Source organism: Plecotus auritus, assembly GCF_963455305.1.
Source record: "Plecotus auritus genome assembly, chromosome: 10".
Classification (NCBI taxonomy): Eukaryota; Metazoa; Chordata; class Mammalia; order Chiroptera; family Vespertilionidae; genus Plecotus; species Plecotus auritus.
Genome location: NC_137785.1, coordinates 54368796 through 54393594, shown reverse-complemented (window position 1 = coordinate 54393594; position 24799 = coordinate 54368796). Strand labels below are relative to the sequence as shown.

The following is a 24799-nucleotide window of genomic DNA, read 5'->3' as shown; positions in this document are numbered from 1 at the left end:
CCTGCTCTAAGAGAAGGACAGTCGCATCAGATACGGGACAGGTGAGAGCGGTACCTGTGTGTGTGGCCAGGTGTGCTGCGCAGCTGCGTAAGCCAGTTTGTGCCGTTCCTGTCACTTACAATCAGGAGAACGCAGACTGAGACAGGAGGGCGGCAGGCTGGAGGCCCGGAGAGACGGAGGGAAACGGAGATATGGATCGATCCTGTCACCTTCCCAGAATCAGAGCCTCAGGTCTCGAAGGGCCTTTGGAGATCAGGGGTCAAGACCTCTGCTTCAGATGGAGAATTCAGGCCCTGAGAGGGGCAGAGGAAGGCCTGTGCTCCCTTGTTATCAAAGGGCTAGGACTTGAAACTGAGCCTCCAGGCTTCATTCCCGGCCCTGGTTGGGCCCAGGCTGGAGCGCACAGGCTGAGGGCCAGGTGGGAGCTGTAGGGGCTTTGGTGGTTTGTGAAGGGAAGCAGGGCTAGTGACAAAGGAAGAAAAAGTCATTGCAGGCTCCACGTGGGCTCAGCCATTCCCAGCCACGGCTGCTCCTACCTCAGGTGTGCGCAGACCATCCTGCGTTCAGGAAGGGCAACCTGAAGCTATAAATCACCAGGCCCATGCCAGTCTTTCCAGGCATCTCTGTGGGGTGGGTGGGGTTTGCCTGAGGTCATGCAGCTGGAAGGGAAGCCGGGATCCGAGCCTGGCACAGGCACAAAGGACCGGGTGTCCTCTTGCTGAGTGGTGGCCGCCTGCAGAGAGGTTTCTCAGCCTCAGGGGGCTACACACAGAGGAAATAAAAGTGTGAGGTCCGGGTCATATCTGGGGTCCCCCCAGCCTTTCCACTAAGCCTTCTGTACCCATTTTTGAGCCCCTGCATTGTGGGCCGCTCCCTGTCTCCTTGATTTTCTAGCCTCAACTCCCACCCCCACCCCCACCCCCAGGACAGCATGTCTTTGCTGACCACCCTCCGCTGGCTCTCAGATGCCCCAACCTGGGAAGGTTGTTTCTCCCTCTCTTTCCCCACCTCCGCCCTTGCCTTTGAGAAATGGAAGAAGCTTGAGCTGGAGTTGGGCCGCTGGGAGACAGGGATGGGGTAACAGGAGAAAAGGGGTGTAGGAGGGCTGAGATGGGAGGTGGCCGGGTTGGGCATGCAGACGGACCACAGGGCGAGTGGAAGTGGGTGAGAGCAGGCACTCCTCTGGGTCCATCGCTGCTCTGGGCAGGCGCTGGTTTTCCACTGGCGCTGAGCAAGCGGCTTCTGACCATCCATGGCCTGCTAGTCCTCACGATCCAGGGCTGCAGGGCCATTTCTGAGGGTCCCAGGTATCCTGCAATTGGTATTGTCAGCATCTTCACAGCTCCCCCACCAGGGCCTCCATACACGACTCCATTGAATGCTCACAACAGCCAAGCAAGGGAAGGGTTAACCTCCCCATTCTACAGATGAGTCCCAGCGAGGGAGTTTCCACAGTCACACAACCAGAAGGTTCAAAACTCAGGATCCGAACCCAGCCTATGTCCCAGTCTCAAGCCTGCCACCCTGGCCCGCGCACCTCTCTCCCCCTCCACGTCCCATCATGCCCCCGTGGAAGAAAGACCAGAACACGCAGCGCTTTGGTCTGTGATGGTCAATGTCTTTACTTCTAAAGCATACATTGGACTCACTATATATTAACATCAAAAGGGGCTATCTAAAATGGAGACATTCTTTTTAAAAATCCAAATTCTCACATTTTTATATAAGATTCAAAATGACATGAAATTAAAATATACGATGTTATGAAGAGTATAACAATAGCTTTTAGAAAGCAAAATGAAAAGAAAAAAAGGAGCAGTTAGGACTGTTGTCCGCCTGGGTTCAATGTCTTGAGGCATGGAGACTGTCTTTTGGGGCTGGCCCTTCCTGGGGGTCGGCCCAGCCCCACGGGAAGGGAACCCGGTCAGATGGAGGAGGGATGTGCTTTTCAGTGTTAAGGGGAGAGTGGGACGAGGTGGGGCTCCCTGCTCCTCTGGGTCCTTGGTGCATTGATTCAAGTCTTCTTTTAAGACCCATGACCAGGGAAGGGGGCCAGAAGAGGCAGGGGCAGAGCTGGGGCCTAAATAATCATTTCCATGATAAAGGTCCTCTGGGCTTCCCAAGGGCCCCGGGCGTTCAGTGACATCCCAGGACTCCATCCACCTACTGATCTCCTTAACCCCTTCCCCGCCTGCTCCCTCTGCCGACACCTCGGCTCCATGCACAATGTGGGCAGCCAGAGACAGGGAGAACCCAAGGGAGAACTCGCTGGCCTTGGAAGTAGCTGGATGTCGTCCAGGGCATCTGGGCAATGCGAGATCGCTGCAGTCCCTGATGGGGGAGGGTTCCCATGGGCTGGCCATTCGCAGTCCCTTTACCTGCCCTGCCCTGGGTACACAGGCCTGGTCTGGGCCCTGAGGCAGGGCTGGGAGCTGACTGAGGCCACACCCTTGACACTTTGGTTCACACAATTCAAGGGGGAGGACACTTGTCCACAACCACTGGGAAGATCATGGGCGTGGCCGGGCACCAGGTGGCCTAACAATCCCCCTCCGTGGCATTGGCAGCTCTGTCTGGCTGAGAGCACGTTCCCCGGCAGAGCTCGGAACCAGGCTGCAAAGGGGGAGGGGCGCTTCTAAAGTATCGGGATTAGACCTCCTGCCTCTCCTCCTTTCCCTGTGGACGGCACTGTCCTGGGCACTGTCCCTGGCTGAGTGTCCTCCCTGGAGGAGAACTTCTCAGCCTCCTCCCTCTGGCCAGGCCGATTGCTCTCCAGGCAGACCCAGCCCACAGGTGTGCAGCCCGCTTATCCATCTCACCTGTCAGAAACCGCTGGCTGGGGCAGACAGAGAGGCCTACGGTTCATGGTGTGCCCTCCTGGTCCCCAAGACTAATCACGAGGCCGGCCTTCTCCCTCAAACAGCAACTTGAAGGAGAGTGCCCTACACCCAGCCCACCTCTGGAGTCCAGCCCTTCGCCCAGGCCCTACCATGGCTGTCCTCTTTCCTAACCATCTGGTTTCTAATTAGGCTACAAGGTTTGGGAAGGTTGGGCTGGCACTAACCCCTCCTTGGGGTGGAGAGAGGCCACCTGACTTCCAGGCCCCCAAAGACAAGGGAAGCCGATGGCTCCCAAGAAAACGAATCCTCTCGTGGGAAAGCGGTTTGCGGAATGGGGACCAACCAGGGCAATCTGGCTCCCCCGCCTCCAGGCAGGTTCCAGAAGTGCCAGGCCTCTCCACCTGCCCAGTGCTCTCCTGTCCTCACGCCCAGTGCCTCTAACCATGGAGGTGGGCGGAGGGGCCTCTGAACCAGGAGGCTGGGCCTGGCCTGGAGGGGGCCACGGCAGGGACTCAGGGCAGGCAGGCGGCCACCTGGTAGGCGCCCTCGGCAGCGGCGGCAGCCGCGCTGTGCTGCGCGCTGTGCTCCTGCAGCAGAGCCACATCCAGGAAGCGCTCCCCGCACCACACGCACTTGAACTGCTGCTCGCGGGCGTGCACGCCCTGGTGCTTGTTGAGGTGCTCGCGCTGCTTGAAGGCCTTGTCGCAGCTGGGGCACTTGTAGGGCTTCTCGCCGGTGTGCACGCGCCGGTGCCGCTGCAGGTCGGACGCGTACTTGAAGCGCTTTTCGCAGTCCGGACACTTGAGCGGCTTGTCGCGGGCTGGGTCGCAGCGGTGCTGCACGAACTCCGAGGACGAGAAGAAGCGGCGCTCGCACAGGGTGCAGCGCAGGGGTTTCTCGGCCGGGGAGCAGTGGGCCAGCTGGTGCTTCTGCAGGGCCGACGCCCGCTTGTAGGCCTTGTTGCACACGGAGCACTTGAAGGGCCGCTCGGGGGCGCTCGGCAGGCACTTGTGCCGCAGCAGCTCGGCCGACTGGTCGAAGCCCTTCTGGCACACGGGGCACTTGAAGAGGGTCTCGAGGGTGTGCACGTGCTGGTGGTAGAGCAGGTGGCTGGGCTGCCCGAAGCCCTTCTCGCACAGGCCGCACTTGAAGGGCTCCTCGGTCTTGTGCGTGCGCCGGTGCCGCATCAGCGCGTACTGCTGCTTGAAGCCCATGGGACACAGGTCGCACTTGAAGGGCCGCTCGGCGCTGTGCGTGCGCTCGTGCTGCCGCAGGTCCGAGGGCCGCTTGAAGGCCTTCTGGCACTCGCCGCAGCGGAAGGGCCGCTCGCCGCTGGGCGTGCACGGGTGCTGCAGCAGCTCCGACGACTCCTTGAAGTGCAGCTCGCACACGTTGCAGCGGAACAGGTGGTGCTCGCCCGAGTGCGCGTACATGTGGCGCACCAGGTGCGAGCGGTGCTTGAAGGTCTTCTCGCACACGGCGCACTTGTAGGGCCGCTCGGAGCTGTGCGTGCGCTTGTGGTGCACGAGGTGGGACGACTGGCTGAAGCTCTTGTCACACAGCGTGCACTTGTACGGCTTCTCGCCCGTGTGGATCCGCTCGTGCCGCGACAGCTCCGACAGGTGCTTGAAGGGCTTCTGGCAGACGGGGCAGCTGTAGGGCTTGTCGACCTGTTCGGCAGGGACGACAGCGGGCGGCGGGGGCGGCGGGGGCAGCGAGGGGGCCGCAGTGGCCGCCGGCTCCGCCGCCTCGGCCGGCTTGTAGGTCTTCTCGCAGATGGAACATTTCACGAGGCCTCCGGCGCCGCTGTGCGCGCTGTGGTGCTGAGCCAGCGAGGTGAGCAGCGAGAAGCCCATCTTGCAGACGCCACACACAAAGGGCTTCTGCTCGACCTGCACGCACTGGTGCTCCAGCAGGTCGGTGGCCTGGTGGAAGATCTTGAGACACTGTGTGCACTGGAACGAGCGGTCATGGCCCACCAGGCACTGGTGCTCGTGCGGGCTGGACAGGTGTGCCAGGTCGTGCCCGCACACCCCACACTTGGGGCCTGGCTCCCCTGCCGCCTGCAGGGGCTCGTGCTGTGGGGGCTGCAGGCCCGGGTCGGGCTGCAGGAGGATGCCATAGACGGCACAGCCCAGAGGGTTCTCGGCCGTGCCTGGGGGCAGCGAGTGCTCCGCTAGGGCTGGTGGCGGCTCTGCGTGGTGCTGAGGCTGCGGGGGCTGCGGCTGCTGCGGCTGCGTCTGCGGCGGCTGCTGCCAGCTCTCCGACATGCTTGGGAAGATGAAGCAGGGCTTGGACAGTAATGGCTTCAGTTTCCCCGATTAAGATGACCCAACCCAGAGAGAGAAGGTGCCTGGGATCAGGGGCGGACAAGGACCTCAGACAAGGCACAGAGGAGGGACTTGTGTCAGATGGCCCAAGTCATTAACCAAGACAGACTACAAGGCTGTGCCTGCAGCACAGGGGGCTCTTCCAGGCAGGTGCCGACAATGTCAGGAGGCTCTGCCTTCCCGGATGACGGGTTCTGTAGAAAAGAGAGAAATCGTGAGATTGAGGCAGGGTCCCGCCACTGGGCCCTCTCCCCGTTTTTCCTGCACTTGCCACATTGACATAAACCACACCAGGGAAGGGGGAGGCTCGGGGCTGGGAGATCTGCTCCCTTCACATTCCACCAAAGAAGTCTGTTGGCAGCTCAGCTCCTCCAGCAGAAGGGACAATAGCTGTCTCCGCCCCACCTGGGCCAGGGAGTCCCAGCCTCCGAAGTGCTGCCAACCTTCTTTCACCAGCTGCCTCACAGGTGAGAGTCCGGGGTCCACCACACAAAGAAGTCACAAATTCTGCTCAGGCTTCAAGAAAAGCTGACCAGCCCTAACCGGTTTGGCTCAGTGGATAGAGCATCAGCCTGCGGACTCAAGGGTCCCAGGTTCGATTCCGGTCAAGGGCATGTACCTTGGTTGCAGGCACATCCCCAGTAGGGGGTGTGCAGGAGGCAGCTGATCGATGTTTCTCTCTCATCGATGTTTCCAACTCTCTATCCCTTTCCCTTCCTCTCTGTAAAAAATCAATAAAATATATTAAAAAAAAAAAAAAGAAAGAAAGAAAAGCTGACCAGTTTGGGCCACAGTATCCAAAACAATGATTTTAGCAGCATAACTTTTTTTTTTTTTTTTGCAAATAAATTCTTACTTGGAGCCCAGTATATAAGATGAATAAAAGCAGAGAGGCTCTGTTTGGGGCCTCCCTAAGGCCTGCCAGCTCCTCTCCCGTTGCTGCCCTGAATTTCAACTCAGGACACCACTGCTCAGAACAGCCTGCTGGCTCAAAGAGGCCAGGCCTCCCAGGTGTGAGGGCCCCACAGCAAACAGCCTCAATCAGTCAGTATTTCAAACAACTACATGGCACAAAGGACCGTCTCAAAACCTTCTCTTGTGAGGGGCTGGCCCACATCCCTTTCAACTCTCCCCCAGGCCCTCCACCCTGACCACGCGACTGCTCTCTCTCCACACACAGGTCTTGCGGGGACCTGAGCCAATGCATGATGGGATTAAATGATAGGTCCGCAGACCCACCAAGCTTCAGTATCTACAGGAGAATTCCTACTAATCCCACAGAGTATCGGAAAAAGTGCTAAATCCTCTGATGTGACTGTGCCGAGGCCTGCAGGAAGATATGAGCAATTACGGGTTTGCCTCTGCACTGTGGGGAGTAACATGCTAACCACAGAGCGTTTCTCCTCATCACCTTTCCAGAGACAATCCTGCTCCCTGGCTCCAAGTCTATATAACTTCCCGGGTAATCAATGGAAGGTAAAGACCACCCAGTCCAGGCAAATCTCTAACTCACCACTTTGTGGCAGCATAAGGTAATGACAGCGAGAGGGAGGAACTTTTAGAATCAAATGTAGCCCATTTACAGGATCCCAGCTCTTCTGCCTCTAAAACTGAAAAGTTTCAAAGTTTTCTCCTGAGGGAAAGAGAAGTGGATCCCTTCACAGGCCAGCCTGGCCTCTAACTGTTCCGCCAAAGAAACATGAGAATCAGGCTAAACGCTGTCATCCTCCATCTTCTGGGAAGAGGAGGAAAGGAGCCGTTGCTCTGGGTGAAGGCAGCAGGTTGCACGAGCTAGCAGGTGCCAAAGCCTCCCCAGAAGAGAGGGAACGGGGCTACTCCAAGGCCGGTGTAGGTTAGGCGGTGCCAACACAACTGTTTTTTCCTGCATGAATGGCTGCCAACCATAAGGTCCCTGGCCCAGGGCCCCCAGCGCCACTGCCCACCCCCTCCAAGAACGTGCAGCCATGAGGCCTCCCTGATCGCCCTGCAGGGAGAGTGGGCTAGGGAAGCAAGGGGAGGCCCACCCCTGCGCCCCACCCCAGCCCTTCCTCCTCCCGGGGAGGGCGAATGAAAGCCCATCACCTCCCCGCCAGCACTGCCTGCCCGCTCAGCTCCGCAGCGCCTGTCAGCCTTCGCCGGGCACGGCCAGGCCGCTGCAGCCCGGGCGCTGCCCCGCGGGCGAATGGGCCCCAGGAAGGCCTGGGGGCGCAGGCCCGGCCCAGGAAGCAGCTGCGCCGCAAGGCCGGCCTGGCCGCCAGCTTGGAAGCCGCCGGGTCGGGCTGGATGGTTGGGGGGGGGGGGGCGGGCCGGGACGGCTGGGGAAGGGGTGCGGCGGGCGCGGGAGTGGCCCCCAGACTCGGCCGCGGGCGCCCCGCCGCTCACCTGCTCCAGGCCACCCGCGGAGTCGGGCGCGGGGCGAGAGGAGACCCGCTGTTCTCTGCCGCCCCTTTATTCCGGCTCGATCGGCCGAGGCGCGGCCTACGCGCGCTGCCAATCCCCGGCCTCGCGTAGCGGCGGCACCGGCCCGGGAGCGGGGGACGCGCTATCGGCGATCGGAACCGAGGAAGCGATGAATGAGGCCGGGATAGCGGTTCGGAGCGGAGGAGCGCCGGGAGGACAAGCGGACGGACCGATGGCCTTGCAGAGACCGGAGGACGGGCGGGCGCGCGGGGCCAGGGAGGCGGGGCCGGAGGAGGAGCGGCGGCCCGGGCGGTGGCGGCTGCGGGAGGAGCGGGCCGCGCGGAGCGAGGCCGCCCCCTGCCGGGGACCCCGAAGCCCGGCCGCACAGAGTCGGACCGCCGGGCGCGCGGGGCGGCTTTGCAGGCGCCGGGCCGTCACGCCTCAGCTGACTCGGGAGGGTCCTCCGCTGCCGAGCACCCCGCTCAGCCGTAGGGGAGGGGGCTCTGGCCCCGGCCCGACCCCTGCACCTGAGAGGAGGGCCCCTAGACCCCGGGTCCTCTGGAAGTGACCCGTCTGACTGCTCAGCCGGTTCTTAAGGGAGGGGCCGGCCTGAGCTGGGGGCTCGGGGACCTCGGATCCGGCCGGGGCGACGAGGGCAGGATCTCCGCTGTGTCTAGAGCGCGGCCCGCTGACTTAGGGACTGTCGGGAGCTAGGACGTCTGGTCCCGGTGGCTGCAGACAGAGCTCCCGCACGACCTGTGAAATGGGCACCCGGAGGAGTCGGGCTGCCCCGCACAAGCAACGAGAGGCAGGCAGTGCGGTCTGGGTGGGGAGGGAGGGTGCTGGGCGGTGTTGGCCCCGCCTCCGGGCCCCGGCCAGAGGCGGTGCTAACACAGACCCCGCCCTTCAGGTCCCGCCCCCAGGAGGCACTTCCGGCATCGCGGAATTCCGGGTGCTAAGTGCAGTGAGCCGGCCACCCTGTTGTCGCCCAGGAGGCCCCATGAGCGCGGCTCCCCTGGTGGGCTACAGCAGCAGCGGCTCTGAGGATGAGGATGAGGCCGAGGCCGAGGCTGGGGGTCAGGCCAGTCCGGGGGCTGGATGCCGCCCTCGGTGAGAAGCGAAGAAGTCTTTCTGGGGGGTTGCGGGTTCACGTGAGTGAGTCCCCGAAGGGAGGGTGGGAGATCCCAGTGAGAAGCGACTGGGCAGGGAAGGAGAAGGGGCACGGAGCGGCGGGGAGAGGGGGGGAGGAATGGAGATTCCAGGAGACACCCCTGGACAAAGCCCCAGAATGCCCCCTCCCCCCCACTCCCGGCTAGACCCAGGTTAAGAGGCAAGAAACCTGGGTTCGGGTCAGCCTCTGCCACTGGCTGACCATCTCCTGGCGCCCATCACTGCACCGCCCTAGGTCTGTTTCCTCATTTAACACAGTTGCATAATAATAACAGCTAAAGCGTGGAGAGTTCTTTTCATTCATTCAATAAAGATTCATTGAGCACGCACTCTGCGCCAGGCTGGGGACTGGGGACTCAGCAGTGAGCAGAACCAGCGAAGCCTTTTACTTGGCGGACTCTCGGCTCTGAGGTGGCAGGCCTGGTGCAGCTGAGTGCTTTTCCAGCAGTAGCTCCAATGGCGCCATCAGGCCGAAGTATACTTTACAGATGAGGAAACTGAGGCCCACAGAGGGCACACGGCTGGCCAGGGCCACAGAGCTAGGAAGTGCTGCCCCAGCTCATTCTGCCCCTTTAAGGAAGGTGACAGCTGAGCCACACATTGCTGCCTGCTCGGTTGTTTCCCAGGAGAACCATGCTCCCTGCTGAGGTCTGCCTCTGAGTGGTGGGGAGACCCCAAAGAGACAGTTGTCTAGACGCGGCTTAGAGCACCTGGTGGAAATAGGCACACAGTCCCCCTGTTCGGAGGTAGAGAATGCTCGGAGGACACAAGTGCTCATTTCCTGTTTTTCCTCTTGCAGTGTCCAGAGCCCCCTTCCCAGCCAGAGGTTGCCAGTACCGGACAGTGTGCTGCACATGTTCCCAGGCACCGAAGAGGGCCCTGACGATGACAGTGCAAAGCACGGGGGCCGGGTGCGCACCTTTCCCCACGAACGGGGCAACTGGGCCACCCATGTCTACGTTCCATGTGAGTAATGTGTGAAAGGCAAGTGGTTGAGACCCATAGGTGCCTCTTGTATTCTTTCTTTAGATTTTTTAAAAAATATATATATTTTTTAATTGATTTCGGAGAGGAAGGGAGAGGGAGAGAGAGAAACATCAATGATGAGAGAGAATCATTAATCTGCTGCCTTCTGCATGCCACCTACTGGGGATCGAGCCCACAACCCATACATGTGCCCTGACCTGGGAATCGAACCATGACAAACACGTCCCTCCCCTATGCCACCCGGGTTCATAGGTCGACGCTCAACCACTAAGCCACACCGGCCAGGCTAAAATATTATTAAAATAGACACGGGCTGCTGTCAAGGTAATTTTCTCCTTAAACCCAGAGTGAAAAGGCCTTTGCCTTCTGGGCTTCTTCACTCAGTGGTGCCCCCCCTCCCCCCCCACCCCCCGGCTAAGAGAATGGCCCACCCTCTGCACTGTGCCCTCCAGATGAAGCCGGGGAGGAGTTCCCGGACCTGCTTGACGCGTTGCTGCCCCACGCCCAGACCTACGTGCCCCGGCTGGTGAGGATGGAGGCCTTCCACCTCAGCCTGTCCCAGAGTGTGGTCCTGCGGCACCACTGGATCCTCCCCTTCGTGCAGGCTCTGAAAGAGCGTGTGGCCTCCCGCCAGAGGTGAGCACCCAGCGCCCCCTGCCTCTCCCCTCCTCCCCTCCAAGGCTCCTCTTCCTGTCCTGAGCTACCAGGGCCATGTAGATGTGGGGTGTATCACCCCAGCAAGCAGGCCAAACGTCTGCACCTCATCCTGTGTGAGCTCGGCCCGCCATGTAAGCTCTGGAGCCTTCGAGTCCTCGTCTGTGTGCAGGTCATGGGCGTGGTGGTAGCTGCTCAGGGGGGACTTGGGAGAATGACATGAGATCCGGGGTGCCCTTATCATGGCACTTGGCAAAGGATCGGACCTGGACCCCACTTCTCGTTGTAGCTGCCATTCTAGGACTTTTTAAAAATCTTAACTGTTCCATACATCGGCCTGCCAGAAATGCCTTTTCTCCTAGGCTTGGCCAGATCCAAGGCCTGCTCCTTCACTGCCCTCCCAGTTGGCATTTCCCCCAGCATCGCTCAGGGGGAAATTCCAAGCATCATCCATCCCATGGCTGTTTACACCCTAGAGCTCATTTCACTCCTCCTCATACCCAGTCCTTCCCATGTCCCTTCGGAGCCCAAGTTCCTATAAGCCCAGGAACGCGGCTTCTCCGGAATTCTCCCCTTGTTTCCAGGTGCTCTGCTCACTGTAGGCATCCACTGGACAGACAGTGAGTGAGTGGGCAGGCCAGAGAGAGCCCCGAGAACATCCTGGGTCCTCCGGTGTTGGATCTAGAAGAGCGGACGGTCCCTGTGTAACTGATCTGAGTGGTGGGAGGGAGTTTCTGCCCGTTTTATACCCAAACCACTAGGCATCCTCGAGGAGAGCAAGGACTCTGGAATCAGGCACACTGAGGTTCCAAGTGTGGCTCACCAAATCCAACCGCCCCGGTTTTCTTGTCTGTGAAATGGGCATCATTATAGTGCCTGGCACACAGGGCCTGTTCTTATCGTTGCTTAGGCGAGATCAGAATTGTCTCTTTTTAAATATACAAGGAACAAATTATCCCTTCCGTGATCCGTTACCACCTACTTGACGAATAAATAAGACTCTTGGTTCCCGCGGTAAGTTGAGATAGTCTCAACCCGTTTAATGGAAGGACTGGCTATTCCTAAAGTCGAAATCTTGCTGGCATCTGGATGAAACTGTTATGTTCCTTGAACTGGGTGATTATTTAAGGTCTTGTCCAGCTCTAATATGTTAGGGTTCAATTTACCGCCTGTATGATAGGGGGGCAATACTAAGTGTGCCGTGAGTTCACTGTATTTTCAAAGTGCTATTTTTTTTCACTGTAAACTATTTTTTTCTCCTTATTATTCCTGAAATGTGGTCTTTTCTTCAAAATTTCAGATTCTGCTTTACAGCCGACCGGGTAAAGATTTATACCAATGAAGAGAAAACCAGGTGGGTCTTCCCCCAGGCCCCGTCATTTCCAGAAGATTCTTTAGAATAAAGATCGGGGCGGGGTGCTTTGTTTCTGGCCTGGTCTGTCGCAGTTTTTCATTTGCTTGTGTTTTAACCGACTCTATGACTACAAAGGCGATTGTTCCCAAATCGGAGCCTTTCTTTCATTAAGAGAAATAATAGAGGGGTGTGGGGGGAGGGGCAGAGGTAGAGAAAACAGCTTGGTGTACTGCGGCTAGAAGAAAACCTGAGTTCCTGCCAGCTCTGCCCCCAGTTGAACACTTAGCTCGTATCTCCAGCTCTGTGACCTGTTTCCACGGCACACACCTGTCCTTGATACGTTCATCACTGGACACTTGTGAGGCTCAGATGAGCCGAACGAGTTTTTGATGGCCCTGGCCGGTGTCACTCAGTGGTTAGAGCATCAGCCTGTGCACCGGAGGGTCTTGGATTTGATTCCTGGTCAAGGGCACATACCTTGTTAGCAGGTCTGATCCCGCCCCCGGGCCAGTTGGGACGCATGTGGGAGGCAACCAATTGATGTGTCTCTCTCACATCGATGTTTCTCTCTGTCTCTCCCCCTCCCTTCCACTCTCTCTAAGATTCAGTGGGGGAAATATCCTCGGGTGAGGATTAAAAAATGAAAGAGGGCGTGTCTGGGTGCTGATGGGAGGGTAGCCGGTGCCACGGAGCCAAGTCCTCGAGAAAGGGGCGACTCCAAAGTGGTGCTGGAGAGACGAGTCCAGGGCCTTCGGGGTCTGCAGACTTGGCAGTGGCAGATGAAAGCACTCCTGTCAGCGTTATCGGACCCTGGGGAGGAAGGGAGGCGTGTGGTTAGACCGAGGGAAGGAAGGTTTCCAGACGGAGGAGGGAGGATGAACAGGAGACGGGGAGCGAGCACTCATGGTCCAGCCTGCTCAGCCATTCGTCTGTCACGTCCTCCACCACCTCACAGATGCTCCTGTTCTCAGTGGCTGCGTCTCACGCCCCTGTGGTCTCCACTTCTGTCTCCCACCCAGGACCTTTGTTGGGCTGGAGGTCACCTCCGGCCACGCCCAGTTCCTGGACCTGGTTTCAGAGGTAGACAGAGTCATGAAGGAATTTGACCTCACCACGTTCTACAAGGTAACCCACGGGGCCTTTTCTTCTCCTGCGGCCCCTTCTTCTTCTACTCGAGTAAAACCAGCCTCAGTTAGAGGCAAACTGAAGAGCCCTCCAGAACTTTCCCACACTAGGTGGCCTCAGCGCCAGCCTTCAGAGGACACGCACCCCTGGAAGCTGATGGGTCTGAGATGTGGTGAGACACAGCCCATCCAAAGGCCAACATTTCTTAGAATTCTTTTTTATGCATCTTAAATATGCACAAGAGTTATGCCTTCTACTCCGTATTGTTTTTATGTTTATTTTTATACTAGTGGCCCAGTGCATGAAATTCATGCACATTAAAAGGGAATTAATTAGAGGAAATAATTTAATATTGCTCTTTGCCCTTTCTCTATAATAGAAGTGTCAGAGATGAAAGAAAATTAGTAAAATGTATATGAAACTCTCCCTCCTATCAGAGTCTGGGGCGCGCCGCAGGACCTAGAGCAGCCGTGGGCAAACTATGGCCCGCGGGCCGGATCCGGCCCGTTTGGCTGTTCTATCCGGCCCGCGGAGCCGAAAGAGCAGAGGGTTCTCTTGCTCTCCCCTCCACTCCTTTACTTTGAATTTATATTAGTTCACACAAACACTCCATCCATGCTTTTGTTCTGGCCCTCCGGTCCAGTTTAAGAACCCATTGTGGCCCTCGAGTCAAAAAGTTTGCCCACCCCTGACCTAGAGTCAAGTCCACACCCACGAACCGCACGCACTTCAAAAACGCAGGAGACCCAGGCCCGCCTGGCCCCATCCCCATTGGGTGAGACCCAGACCTGGCCGGCCCCACCCCTGTCAATCCCCGCCGGATGCGGGGCACGGCATGAGTTCCCCCACCAAGCTCTGCTGGGTGGGGGGCACAGCCTGAAGTTCCCCGTCAAGCCCCGCAGGGCGGGGGGCGCAGCCTGAGGTCTCTAGTCCCGGCCAGGCACTATGCAGCCTCAGGTCCCTGCTGTTGTCGTGACATTACAGCATCCGGCTAATTTGCATATTCCTCTATTACTGTATAGGATTTTTGTAAGAGGGAGTTGTCCCCAGTATTGACACCCCAAAGGGTATAGCTTCATATACCTTCCTGCACCTCCCCCCACCCATGGTCTCCAGGGGTTCTCGAACTCCAAGCTGAGTATCAGGGCTTTAAAGGGCCACTGGTTTTGCTTAATATCTTCTTTTCAAATCATCCCGAGATAGATTAAGTGTGAACTTGAATGGAGATGATTGTTTCTTCATAGTTTTAGACACTTTGATTTTTGTTCATTTCATCTTAGAAAGTGTGTCATCTGTCGAAGCGTTTTAGATCAGGAAACAGGCTCAGAGCCTGGGTTCTCTCCCGCGTCCCAGATTCAATGACTCACCCCACAGGTAAAGGAAAGTCTATGGGAACAGGACTGTCTCAGCTCGGGCTGCCAGGACAAAATACCATGCATTGGGCAACTTAAACACTGAAATTTATTTTCCCCCAATTGTGGAGCCTAGACGTCCAAGAGCAAGGTGTCTGCATGGTCAGTGTTGGGTGAGGCCTCTTTTCCTTGTTTGTAGACAGTCGTCTTCTCGCTGTGTCCTCACATGGTGGAGAGAGAGGGGAAGCAAGCTCTCAGCTGTCTCTTCTTATAGAGCACTTATCCCATCATGAGGGCCCCACCCTCATGGCCTAATTATCTCCCAAAGACCCCACCTCCAAGTACCATCCTATTGGAGGGTAGGGCTTCAGCATAGGAACTCAGGGGAACACAGTTCGGTCCAGGGCTATTTTGTTTACCTGTAGAGAGTGCTTGGGACCAACTCGGATCAGCACTGAGGGTCTCTCCCGTGGAGCAGTCCAGGGATCCAGCAGGGATGCCATGACAGCTCTGTCCACGGATCTGCTGTGATGCCCGGGCCGGCCTTGGCACCTGGTAACCACCCGCCTCTCTGCCCTTTCCCTGCAGGACCCTTCCTTCCACATCAGCGTGGCCTGGTGCGTGGGTGATGCTCGTCTCCAGCTGGAAGGCCAGTGCCTGAGGGAGCTGCAGGTGAGTTCCCAGAGCAGGAGCCCGGAAGGTGCTGAACTCCAGAGGGGTGCCGCCTTACCTTGCTCCCGAAGCTGCAGCCCTGGACCAGCAGCAGCAGCAGCAGCAGCAGCAGCGTCACCCGGTAGCTTGTTAGCACTGCAGACTCTGAGGCCCCAGCCCAGACCTGAGCATCAGAACCGCGTTTTAACAAGCTCCCTGGGGATCTGTGCGTGATAAAATCTGAGCATTGCTGCCCCGGAACACGAATCCGAGAGGACGCTGCGGGCCTTCCCTGAAGTCCTAGCCCCTTGCCAGGAGGTCAAAGGCTGGGATGCCCCCAGGGGCCTGGCAGGGGTTGGAAATGAGTAAAACGTGCCGGGTGTAGGGAACATCCACCTTCATGGCCTTTCTCATATTGTGATGAGGTGAAATATTTCACTCTCCCGTCAGTCCGCAGAGCTGCCGACACGCCTCCTCGGGTCAGGGAGACGGTGGGAGTGTTACCGAGCAGGAATGTGGCCTCGTGCTGCTACCACTCCTGTTTTTCCAGAGAAGCCAGAAATCCAGATTTTTATGTATCACCTCCCTAGTTCCTAACGTTGGCAACCAATTTGTATGTTTTTCAAAAACATTTTGCAAGCCAAACAAAACCTGCATGCTAGATAGAGCCAGGGGCCTGCATCCAGCAGCCGCCCCTGCTCTTGGCCCCATTGTGCCGGAGGTGGCAAAGAGCTTGCTGGGGGCTCCAGCAGACCCGGGAGCCCATCCTGGTTTTGTTGGATTCTGCACTGCAGGGCTCTGAGCGGCCACTCCCTCCTCTGCCACGTTGGGATGGTAGGGCCGACCTCACAAGGTTGTGGAGCTGCTATGGGGCCTGGGGTCTGTGTGGCCCGGGGTCTCCCTGCATCACCACCTCTGAAGGATCTCAGTAAGCTGTTTGTCTGCAGCGCCCTCCGGTCCCCCGAGTCCCCTAAAGTGACCGTCCTCTCCTGGCTCCCGGCTGTAGGAAATCGTGGACGCGTTTGAAGACTCCGAGATGCTGCTGCGCGTGCACGCCGAGCAGGTCCGCTGCAAGTCTGGGAACAAGTTCTTCTCGATGCCTCTGAAGTGAGCGCCAGAGGCCCGCCTCGCCCCAGGTCCCACCGCAGGCCAGGCAGAGGTGGAGGAGCCTGCGCCCACCGGCCTGGGAGGCCTGGTGGTCCCGGGGCTGGTCCTCCTGGCCCTTTTGGGTGGCAGGTCCAGTGCTGTGTGCTGTGGTCGTTCCCAAAAACCACCAGTAGAGGGCAGACCGGGCTCCCTAGTTCTAAATCTGTGGTTCTTATGCAAAAATATAAATAAAAATGGGGTCACCCGGTGAGCCCACCCATACTCAGCCAGAATCCCCACTGTAGACCCACCAACAAATGGCCCTTTCCCCCCCCCCACCCCCACACACACCCACGGCTCCCTCAGCTGTTTGCATTGCGAGGCCCTTGGCTTCAGACCAGCCTTTTCAAAACCATGTGTCCTGGCTCATCCCTGCTCAAACCAGGACATAGGGTCCTTCAGCGGGTCTGTCACTCACCCTCATTGAAGCTTGTCCCTTTATTGCTAGCCTCAGGCCCTCCTACGCCAGCAAAGGCCATGTCAGGGCCAAGGCACAGGGTGCTAATTTGAGGTTCAGCATCAGTTTTCTCCATTCCTTCCTCCCACTCGCCCCAGCCAGGTGCCTGGGGAGACTCCAGCAGATGTTTCATTTTGGCCTCGCTGGTGGCTTTCAGCCAGGCCTCCAACACTCTGCTGTGACCTCTGGTTTCCCATCAGCTTTCCCAAAGAGGCAGAGGCGCCTTCCCCATCCAGGGCTCGCTCTCTGGCCTCCAGCGACCTGCAGGCCCGCTGCGGGGACACGGACAGAGGGCCAGGGGCTGCACAGGGGTTTTATTCTCCCAGCCCTCACAGAGCAAAGGACTGGTCCTCGGGTGGCCACCGGGATTTCCAGTGATGGATAAAGAGGTATTTTTATGTTACAGTGTTAAATTATGTTCCACAAATAAAAATTACAGTTTTTTATTTTGGGTTGCTTCTATCTATGTGAAAAGATGATTCTTCTCCACCCACCCCACCCCCTTCTTCAGGTGCTTCACAGTGTGGGGGGACCCTGGAAGTCTGCTACGACTTCTAATGTGGCCACAGGAGACGTTAATGTTGGCGTGGGGTCACCCAGCCTGCCAGGCCGGCACACCAGTGAGGTCACACATGCCACACCGAGCCCAGGGCTTGGCATGAGGCTGGAGGTCGCCACTCCCATTTGTCATCGGTGTAAGAATAGACATTTAGATACTAAAACAATTTCAAAGCCCTTTCTGGGACCTTCTCGTCCGTTCCTCCCAATAAGCCCCCTGAAGGATGAACTGGGAGGAATGATTATTTCATTATATAGAAGAGCAGGTTCCATGACCAGCCTGAGGTCACATGAGAAGTCAGAGGTAGGCCCCGCCTCCGCCCTCACCTCCATCCTGCCCTGGTCAGAACTGAGGGAACGGTGGGGAAGGGGGCCAGGCCTCCTGCACCTGTGCTTCCCAGGAAGATCCCCGAAGTCACGTTCTGTGCCTTGTTCCCCAGCCCCACCACATTGATATGCTGAGTCAACTCTGACTGGTCAGTCCGTTCTGGCTTTTGAGGTCACGCTGGAGATGGAGAAGCAGCAGCCAAGCGCCTTTCCTGGCACGGAAGGAACACGGCAATCCGGCTGTGCAGTCAGCAGTTACTGATGCCTGCTCTGTGCCAGGCCCTGACCTGGGCAGCTGGGTGAATCAGGCTCATCCGGGCCTCTGGATGCTCACCATGGGGGGCAGGGGATGCACAGGCAGGGTGCATGAGGAGAAGCCCCCTCCCCAACTCTGTACGGCTCAGCCACCCAATTTCCTGCAGGTTGCCGGTTCAGGATGAAAGCCAGCCTCCCACAGGCAGGCACAGACCACCTGACTTTCCTCATCAGGGACACCAGCCTCCATCTGGGGTGCCTGCTCTTCCTGGGAGGGGCTGGGCGTGATGTAGCACCTCCATCCACAAACTGGGAGGACTGGACCGTGGTGCGGGGGAAGGAGGAGAGGGGAGGGGGGAGGAAGGGGTATGGATGGAATGAGCGTGGGGCAACTCTGAGAAACGGACCAAGATCAATAACCGGCTCATCAATGGAGAGTGGAAGGTGGTGACAGAGGAAGGAAGTAGGAGATTCACTGGGGGAGGGGCGGAGGCCGGGCTGGGCGGCAGGGGCTTGGCAGGCGCCCAGACCTGGAGTGCGCGCTGACAGTGCAGAAGCCGCTGGGGCGCTTCCTTAAGAGGCGATGTGTCTGATGCTCTGATGCTCCAGAGACTCGGGCAGGACCAGAGGGGCCGGTCCGCCCCAGGCACCCAGGCAGGCTGCCCGCCCCAGGCAGGCTGGTATGGAGTAAAGACAAGCTGGAGATGGGGATGTTATCACACCAGGGAGGGTGCAAAATCAACACATCTGGCCTCGGTGTCCTCAGATGTTCCCCGCAGGGCAGGGGAAGGATCATCCCCTCGCCTGGCTGGCCCGCTTCCACCTGGCACTCTGGGCTCTTCACACGGCGCAGACCACCGGAGCTCTGCTTCCCAGGGAGAGGGAAATTACCTCGTCTTGTTTGTTTATTCTTTGTCTTGTGGCACCAGGAGCCTGAAAGGCCCGTGGGGGTGCAGGGTGGGGCAGCCAGGGGTGGGGGTGGGGCCCTGGTTCCCATCCACAGTGCCTTTGCTTTACCAAACAAGGGGCCTTGGCCACTCCCTGAGCCAGAACCTTCCCTTTACAAATGGGGAGACAACCCCACAGAGGGGAAAAGACTTGCTCACAAATGAACCCCATGGAGCCGTAAATCAGTGCGGGGCAGGAACCCCCAGAACCCGGTGTCTAATCCAGAGCTGTTCGGATAACCCTGCTTACCACCAGGGTCTCAGAAGGAGAGTGTGCTGTGAAAGGCTGTGTCTGGGCTTAAATTCAGAAGACTCCACGGAAAAGGGATGGGGGAGGCTAGGGTCTAGAAGATGAAACGATACGGTAAAATGTGGATAATGCTTACAGCTGGCTGACTGAAGGGCTGGGGTTCACACCTCTCAGTCCCTCCGGTCCCCTCAGGCCTTGGGTGCTGGCCAGACCCCAGAGAGCCACAGACCCCTGTGATGGATGGAATGGACAAACTCACCATGGGCCCCGAGCTACCTGTAGGAGCCGGAACCCATCACTGGGAACTTCAAGGTCTGGTTCGAGGGATGCCATCTCCCTCAGATAGGACTTACACGAGAGGAAGCTCCACGAAGCGAAAAACAATGACCAACCTAGCTTACCAGTGGTCTCTAAGCTCATGGCTCCCAGGCACCTCTCTTTACTAGGTAGCACCCTAAATTCAAACTTTTTTTTAAAAAAAGTTGGCTGCTTGGGAATAAATAGTGTGAAAGATAGCAAGGCGTGCAGTTAAACTGGGACAACTGTGTTGTTCATTTCTGCCGTTACTGTACATTTACCACAAGGAAATTTCAGAGCAAAAAATTTAGAAATCCATTTCCCAAAGGAGGCACCCGACAGAGACGTTTGCCCATGGAAAGGGGTGAAATTGCCCCACCTTTTCTCCAAACCCGGACTTCCTTTCCCCAGGGAACCTCTGTCACACACCAGGTAATGTCCACCCATTGTTGGTGCTGATGATTCTTCGTTTGACCAAACTTCAGCCTGGCCCCCTGAACCCTCCACCCAACAAGACCCAGGCATGTACTTCCTTCTAGAATCCAGTTTTATCTAGAACCCTGCTGAATCAGATTAGCAAGAAACCCCCACCCTTGGTTACCTGATCCAACCCCCGATCCCCACTGCCCTCTCCGCCCTCCTCCCCGCAAGTGATCTGATCATCCTGATGGCCTGCCTTCAGCCAGAATCCCTCTGGACCTGACCTCTCCTCGTCTCCTCTGGGTGAGTTCCCATTCATCAATGCCCCCACACACACACCCAATTTGCTCCTGGTTGATAAATCCCCACTTGTTCTGGTTGTATTTGGAATTGAACCCCATTCTATACTGGAGTCTCTCCCTTTTGCAATGGTTTCTTTTCTCTCTCTCTCTCTCTCTATTTTTTTCTGCAATAGCTTTTTTTAAAAATATATTTATTGATTTCTTACAGAGAGGAAGGGAGAGGTATAGAGAGTTAGAAACATCGATGAGAGAGAAACATCGATCAGCCGCCTCCTGCACACCCCCTACTGGGGATGTGCACGCAACCAAGGTACATGCCCTTGACCGGAATCGAACCTGGGAACCTTCAGTCCGCAGGCCGACGCTCTATCCACTGAACCAAACCAGTTAGGGCTGCAATAGTTTGAGTAAAATCCATCTTTACCACTTTAACTTCTGTCAACTCTGGTTCTCTTTAACAGTTCTTAGTGCCGTTACTCGGATCTGGGTCATAACCACCATCAGACAGTGCGACCTAGACCTTTGCCTCCAGTCTGCTTGCCCCTCCCCATGATTTCCCAACGTCATTCAAAGCCAGAAGGACTTGAGGGACTCTGCCCAATAACCCAAGGTTTGTTAGGCAAAACACGGCTGGTCCCCACTTCTAGTCTATGCAATACACCCCCTTTGGCTGTTAAAAACACAAATGGCAAGGGTATGGCTTAGTCCAAGATCTGCGGTCTATCAAAATCGTCAAACCCAGGTTTGCCTTGGCGCCCAATCGCAACGCTATCCTGTCGGGTTCTCCTTCCAACATCCAGCGTTTCCCAGTCCTTGATTTGTGTTCCGTCCGGTTTAGGACCCCCTTTGTAAGGCATCCCAATACTTGTTTGCCTTCACCTGGGATAACCAACAATATACTTGGACTGTTATGCCCCAAGGACTGACTGAGGCTCCTCCTACTTCCTTCTTGCACACCCTAATTGCCAATTGGAGGGACCTGAAATTCCCAGGAGACTCCACTTTAAGCCAATATGTAGATGGCCTCCTTCTCCGTTCTGACGGTTGTGACAGTTCCTCTGGACACTGAACACCTTCATAAGCCAGCAGTGAGAAAGGGCCACAAGGTGGCTAGAGACAATATCCAGCTGTTCTCTCTGTATCTGGGTCATGATATTTCAGCTGCAGGTAGCCTGTCTCCACAGACAGAGCCTCTACAATTCAGCATTTTCTTCTCCCAGAAAATGACAACTGAAAAGTGTTTTACGTCTTGTGGGGTACAATATGGATGCCTAATTTCCCCATGATTGCCTCACTCCTCTATGCCATGACTAGGGAAGCATCCCCAGACCCAGGAGTCTGGGACCCCCTATCCAACGATGCTTCCAAGAACCTTAAGGGCTTTCTTCTTTCTTTTTTTTAAACATATTTTTTTATTCGTTTCAGAGATGAAGGGAGAGGGACAGAGAGATAGAAACATCAATGATGAGAAAGAATCATCCATCAGCTGCCTCCTGCACACCCCACACTGGGGATCGAGCCCGCAACCTGGGCATGTGCTCCAACCGGGAATCGAACTGTGACCTCCAGGTTCATAGGTCAATGCTCAACCTCTGAGCCACGCTGGCTGGCCGGACAAGGGCTCTCTTCTTTCACCTCCCATCCTTGGACTCCTCAATTACTCCCTGCCTTTTGCTTGTGCATGAAGCAAGAGGGTCACGCCCTTGGAATGTTATCCCTGAAACATAATGGACACCAAAGACCTCTGGGATATTATAGTTTGTCCTTTGACCCAGAGGTCAAGGCATATCCCCCAGTGAGCCATGGCTGCAACCACCACACTTGTCTAAGCTACCTCTGATGTAGTATTAGGTCACCCGCTTGACATACACATTCCTTAGGCTATGCAGACCCCATCGCTTAATAAAATATACAGCACTTTTCTGCGTCTCAACTTACCTCCTATGAAATCTTACTCCTTTCTCCCTCTCCCATCACCATACATCACTGTCATTGTCTTAACCCTGCCTCCTTTGCCCACAGTTGGGATGCCCCACAATTGTATTAGTCACACCAGATCATTATTCTTTCCTAGGCCAGCTTTACCAGAAAACCCCCTCTCCCAAGTTGACCTTCCTCTTCACGTCCATGGCTCCCACCTCCGGAAGGAGGCTGGGGCCCTCCAGGCTGGATATGCCATCACAGCCCAACAGAAACTTCTAGAATACCAAGCCCCACCAAATGCCAAACCAGCCCATGTTACTGAATTCATGACTCTTACTCAGGCTGGCACAGGAGCAGAGGGAAGGTTAACATTCACGCTGATATCCACTGTGCCTTTTGGGCTGGAACCTGACCATAGAAACACGGAGGCTTCGTGACAGCAGCTGGTACCCCAGTAAAAAATGGACTCCAAACAGCAGAATTTCTAGAGGCATTGTTATTACCCCAGAAGATGGCTGCAGTTAAAACTGAGGGACAGCCCTGGCCAGTGTGGCTCAGTTGGTTGGGCATTGTCCCATGCACCAAAAGTTTGCCAGTTGATTCCCAGTCAGGGCACGTGCCAGGTTTTGGGCTCAATCTTGTGCAGAAGGCAGCCAATAGATGTTTTGCTCTCATGTCTATGTTGTGTGTGTGTGTTTTTTTTTCTCTCTATCCCTCTCCTTTCCTCTCTCTCTAAAAATCAATTTAAAATCTTTAAAATAAAAAGAAACTTGAGGGACATAGCACAAAAAATTCAGATGAGGCCTGAGGAAATAGATGGGCTGATAAATATGCTAAGTTAGCAGCCTCTTCCCCCACCACCCAAGAAATCTAAGTGGTTCCCAAGCCTTGGGACCATGCCCCATGCATGATTCACGTCCCAAGCAAGACAGAGCAGGACGGCACGAGATTTTATCACGCTACTCAGAATGATGGCAATTTAAAATATATGCATTGGTTTTTTTTAATCCTCACCCAAGGATATTTTTTCCATAGATTTTGTGGACGAAAGGGGCCACATGCTGACCTGGCAAGCTCAGGGGAGGCCTGCATAGCAGTCTTGCAAACTCAGAGACCTAAAGGAACCACAAAGGATGGTCTGAAATCAAACTTTAATTAAATGCAGTTATGGTGGGCAGTTACATCCTAGGCCGGTATCTTCACTGACAAGGTCAACCTTTACTTTAACTGAGCCTATCTGTCTTTTTGCATCTATGATAACATACCCTTGAAATGTCTGGGTAACTGGTAACTTCCCTTTTTCTGGAGCCCCTGGGGAACAACCAAATGTGGTGGGCTCCAGGACAGATACCACAAATTCCTTTATTATCATGTTAATTGTTCCTGCACTCACCTAAATACGAGTCCATCCTTTTACTTTTTATCCAATCCCAGGGGTTTCCCACTACCTTTGCTTTATCCCACCTCCTTAATCTATCACCAATGAATTTCATGTAACTCACCTATGTCCCTCCTTTGATGGCAATGTATAAATACAAATGTAACCCACCATTCTCCGGAGCATGATCTCAATTCGTTGAGGTTCTGCTTCCTGGCATATGTCGACAGTTTGGCTCAAATAAACTCACAAAATTCTTTACAGGTTTCAATGGTTTTTTTACGTTAACAATTTCTAGTGAGAGTGGAAGGAGGGAAAAGGGGGAGAGAGGGGGGAAAACATCAACATGAGAAAGACACATGGATTGGCTGCCTCCCCCACATGCCCCTACTGGGGCTGGGGAACCTGCAACGGAGCCCTTGACCCTCAGTCCACAGGCCAACATTCTAACCACTGAGCAAAACTGGCCAGGGCACGTATGCATTGTTTATTCCTGGAATTTTCCACTTAATATTTTCAGACCACGACTGACCACAGATAACTGAAACCACGGAAAGTGAAATAACAGATAAGGGGGGACAACCACATTCACTGCTTAAGCAACTGACCTTGCAATCCACCTTGTCCCTGGTTAACCACTGGCCGTGAACTGGTGACTCCCCAACTATGAGAAACCGAGCTCCATAGTCTCCATAATGGCATCGCCCTTCATGGGACCCTGGCTGCAGAAGGGGGCGCTTGCACAGTGATCGGAAGCAAGTGCTGCACCTCTGTCCCCTGCAACCTACCTGGCATCTCTGCCGTAACCAGGATTGTTCCAGAGGTGACAGGAGAAATGCGTGCATCACCGCTGAGGAAGGGCAACAGATCATGGACATCTTCCAGTCTCTCCATGAAGGTCTACAAGGTTGGGGCACACAAGCCGATTCAGCCTTTAATCTTCGTCTTTCCGTTTATCTTCCAAGTAGTCCTCCCGTTAAATGTCTTGTGGGTCGTGTAGTACAGCAATCATCCACTGTCACCAAGTCTCAACAGATGGTCTAGCTGGTTATAAAGGAATAAAGGCAACCAAGTGAGAAATGGACTTACGTTGTTCAGAGCAAAAAAAAAAAAAAGGTTCTTCCCTTGAACAAGGCGGGGACTGCAAGGATTCTTTGCTTGATCAGCCTTTAGTATGGCGCCCCTGAGCCCTCTCCCAGCAGCGTCCATGCCTGTACTTTCTGTAGGGTGCACTTTTAGCAAGAAACCTGCTAAGTCAGTTTAATGAGAATTCCTCACCCTTAATATCTGGGCAACCTCTAGAACCCCACTGCCCCCCAGGTGATATCTGATCTTGGCCTGCCTTCAGCCAGAATCCGCCCCCCCCCCCCAGGCTTGATGTCTCCTCTTAGTCATTTGCCATCCACCAATGCCCTACCCAGTGGTCGGCAAACTCATTAGTCAACAGAGCCAAATATCAACAGTACAACGATTGAAATTTCTTTGGAGAGCCAAATTTCTTAAACTTAAACTTCTTCTAACGCCACTTCTAAATAGACTCGCCCAGGCCGTGGTATTTTGTGGAAGAGCCACACTCAAGGGGCCAAAGAGCCGCATGTGGCTCGCGAGCCGCAGTTTGCCGACCACGGCCCTACCCCTTTGCTCCTCAGCTATAAATCCCCACTTGTTACTGGTTG

At 55.8% G+C, this 24799-nt stretch overlaps 2 protein-coding genes across 3 annotated transcripts; one reads left to right on the top strand and one right to left on the bottom strand.

Moving 5' to 3' along the window:
* Positions 1–1600: 1600 nt before the first annotated feature.
* ZNF319 (zinc finger protein 319) lies at positions 1601–8370 on the bottom strand. The gene is made up of 2 exons (XM_080645859.1): positions 7553–8370; positions 1601–5364 (listed from the first exon to the last, which is right to left on the bottom strand). Exon 2 carries the CDS (start codon positions 5108–5110, stop codon positions 3353–3355), a length of 1758 nt encoding a protein of 585 aa, XP_080501985.1. The 5' UTR covers positions 5111–5364; positions 7553–8370; the 3' UTR covers positions 1601–3352.
* Positions 8371–8492: 122 nt separating this feature from the next.
* Positions 8493–16912, top strand: USB1 (U6 snRNA biogenesis phosphodiesterase 1). 2 transcript variants are annotated; one of them, XM_080644408.1, is made up of 7 exons: positions 8493–8680; positions 9540–9706; positions 10180–10363; positions 11682–11735; positions 12755–12860; positions 14801–14884; positions 15870–16912. In XM_080644408.1, the coding sequence occupies exons 1-7, from the start codon at positions 8571–8573 to the stop codon at positions 15972–15974; spliced, it is 810 nt and encodes a 269-aa protein (XP_080500534.1). In that variant the 5' UTR covers positions 8493–8570; the 3' UTR covers positions 15975–16912. The 2 variants fall into 2 exon arrangements, with proteins under 2 accessions (XP_080500534.1, XP_080500535.1); XM_080644409.1 differs by having other exon boundaries at positions 8495–8721.
* Positions 16913–24799: the final 7887 nt, after the last annotated feature.

Bases quoted from the DNA above. Each gene is read 5' to 3' on its own strand.
- ZNF319 (XM_080645859.1), bottom strand. From the start codon at position 5,110: ATGTCGGAGAGCTGGCAGCAGCCGCCGCAGACGCAGCCGCAGCAGCCG.
- USB1 (XM_080644408.1), top strand. From the start codon at position 8,571: ATGAGCGCGGCTCCCCTGGTGGGCTACAGCAGCAGCGGCTCTGAGGAT. The intron at 8,681-9,539 runs GTGAGAAGCGAA...TTCCTCTTGCAG, and splicing joins GGGGCTGGATGCCGCCCTCG to TGTCCAGAGCCCCCTTCCCA. The intron at 11,736-12,754 runs GTGGGTCTTCCC...TCTCCCACCCAG, and splicing joins ACCAATGAAGAGAAAACCAG to GACCTTTGTTGGGCTGGAGG.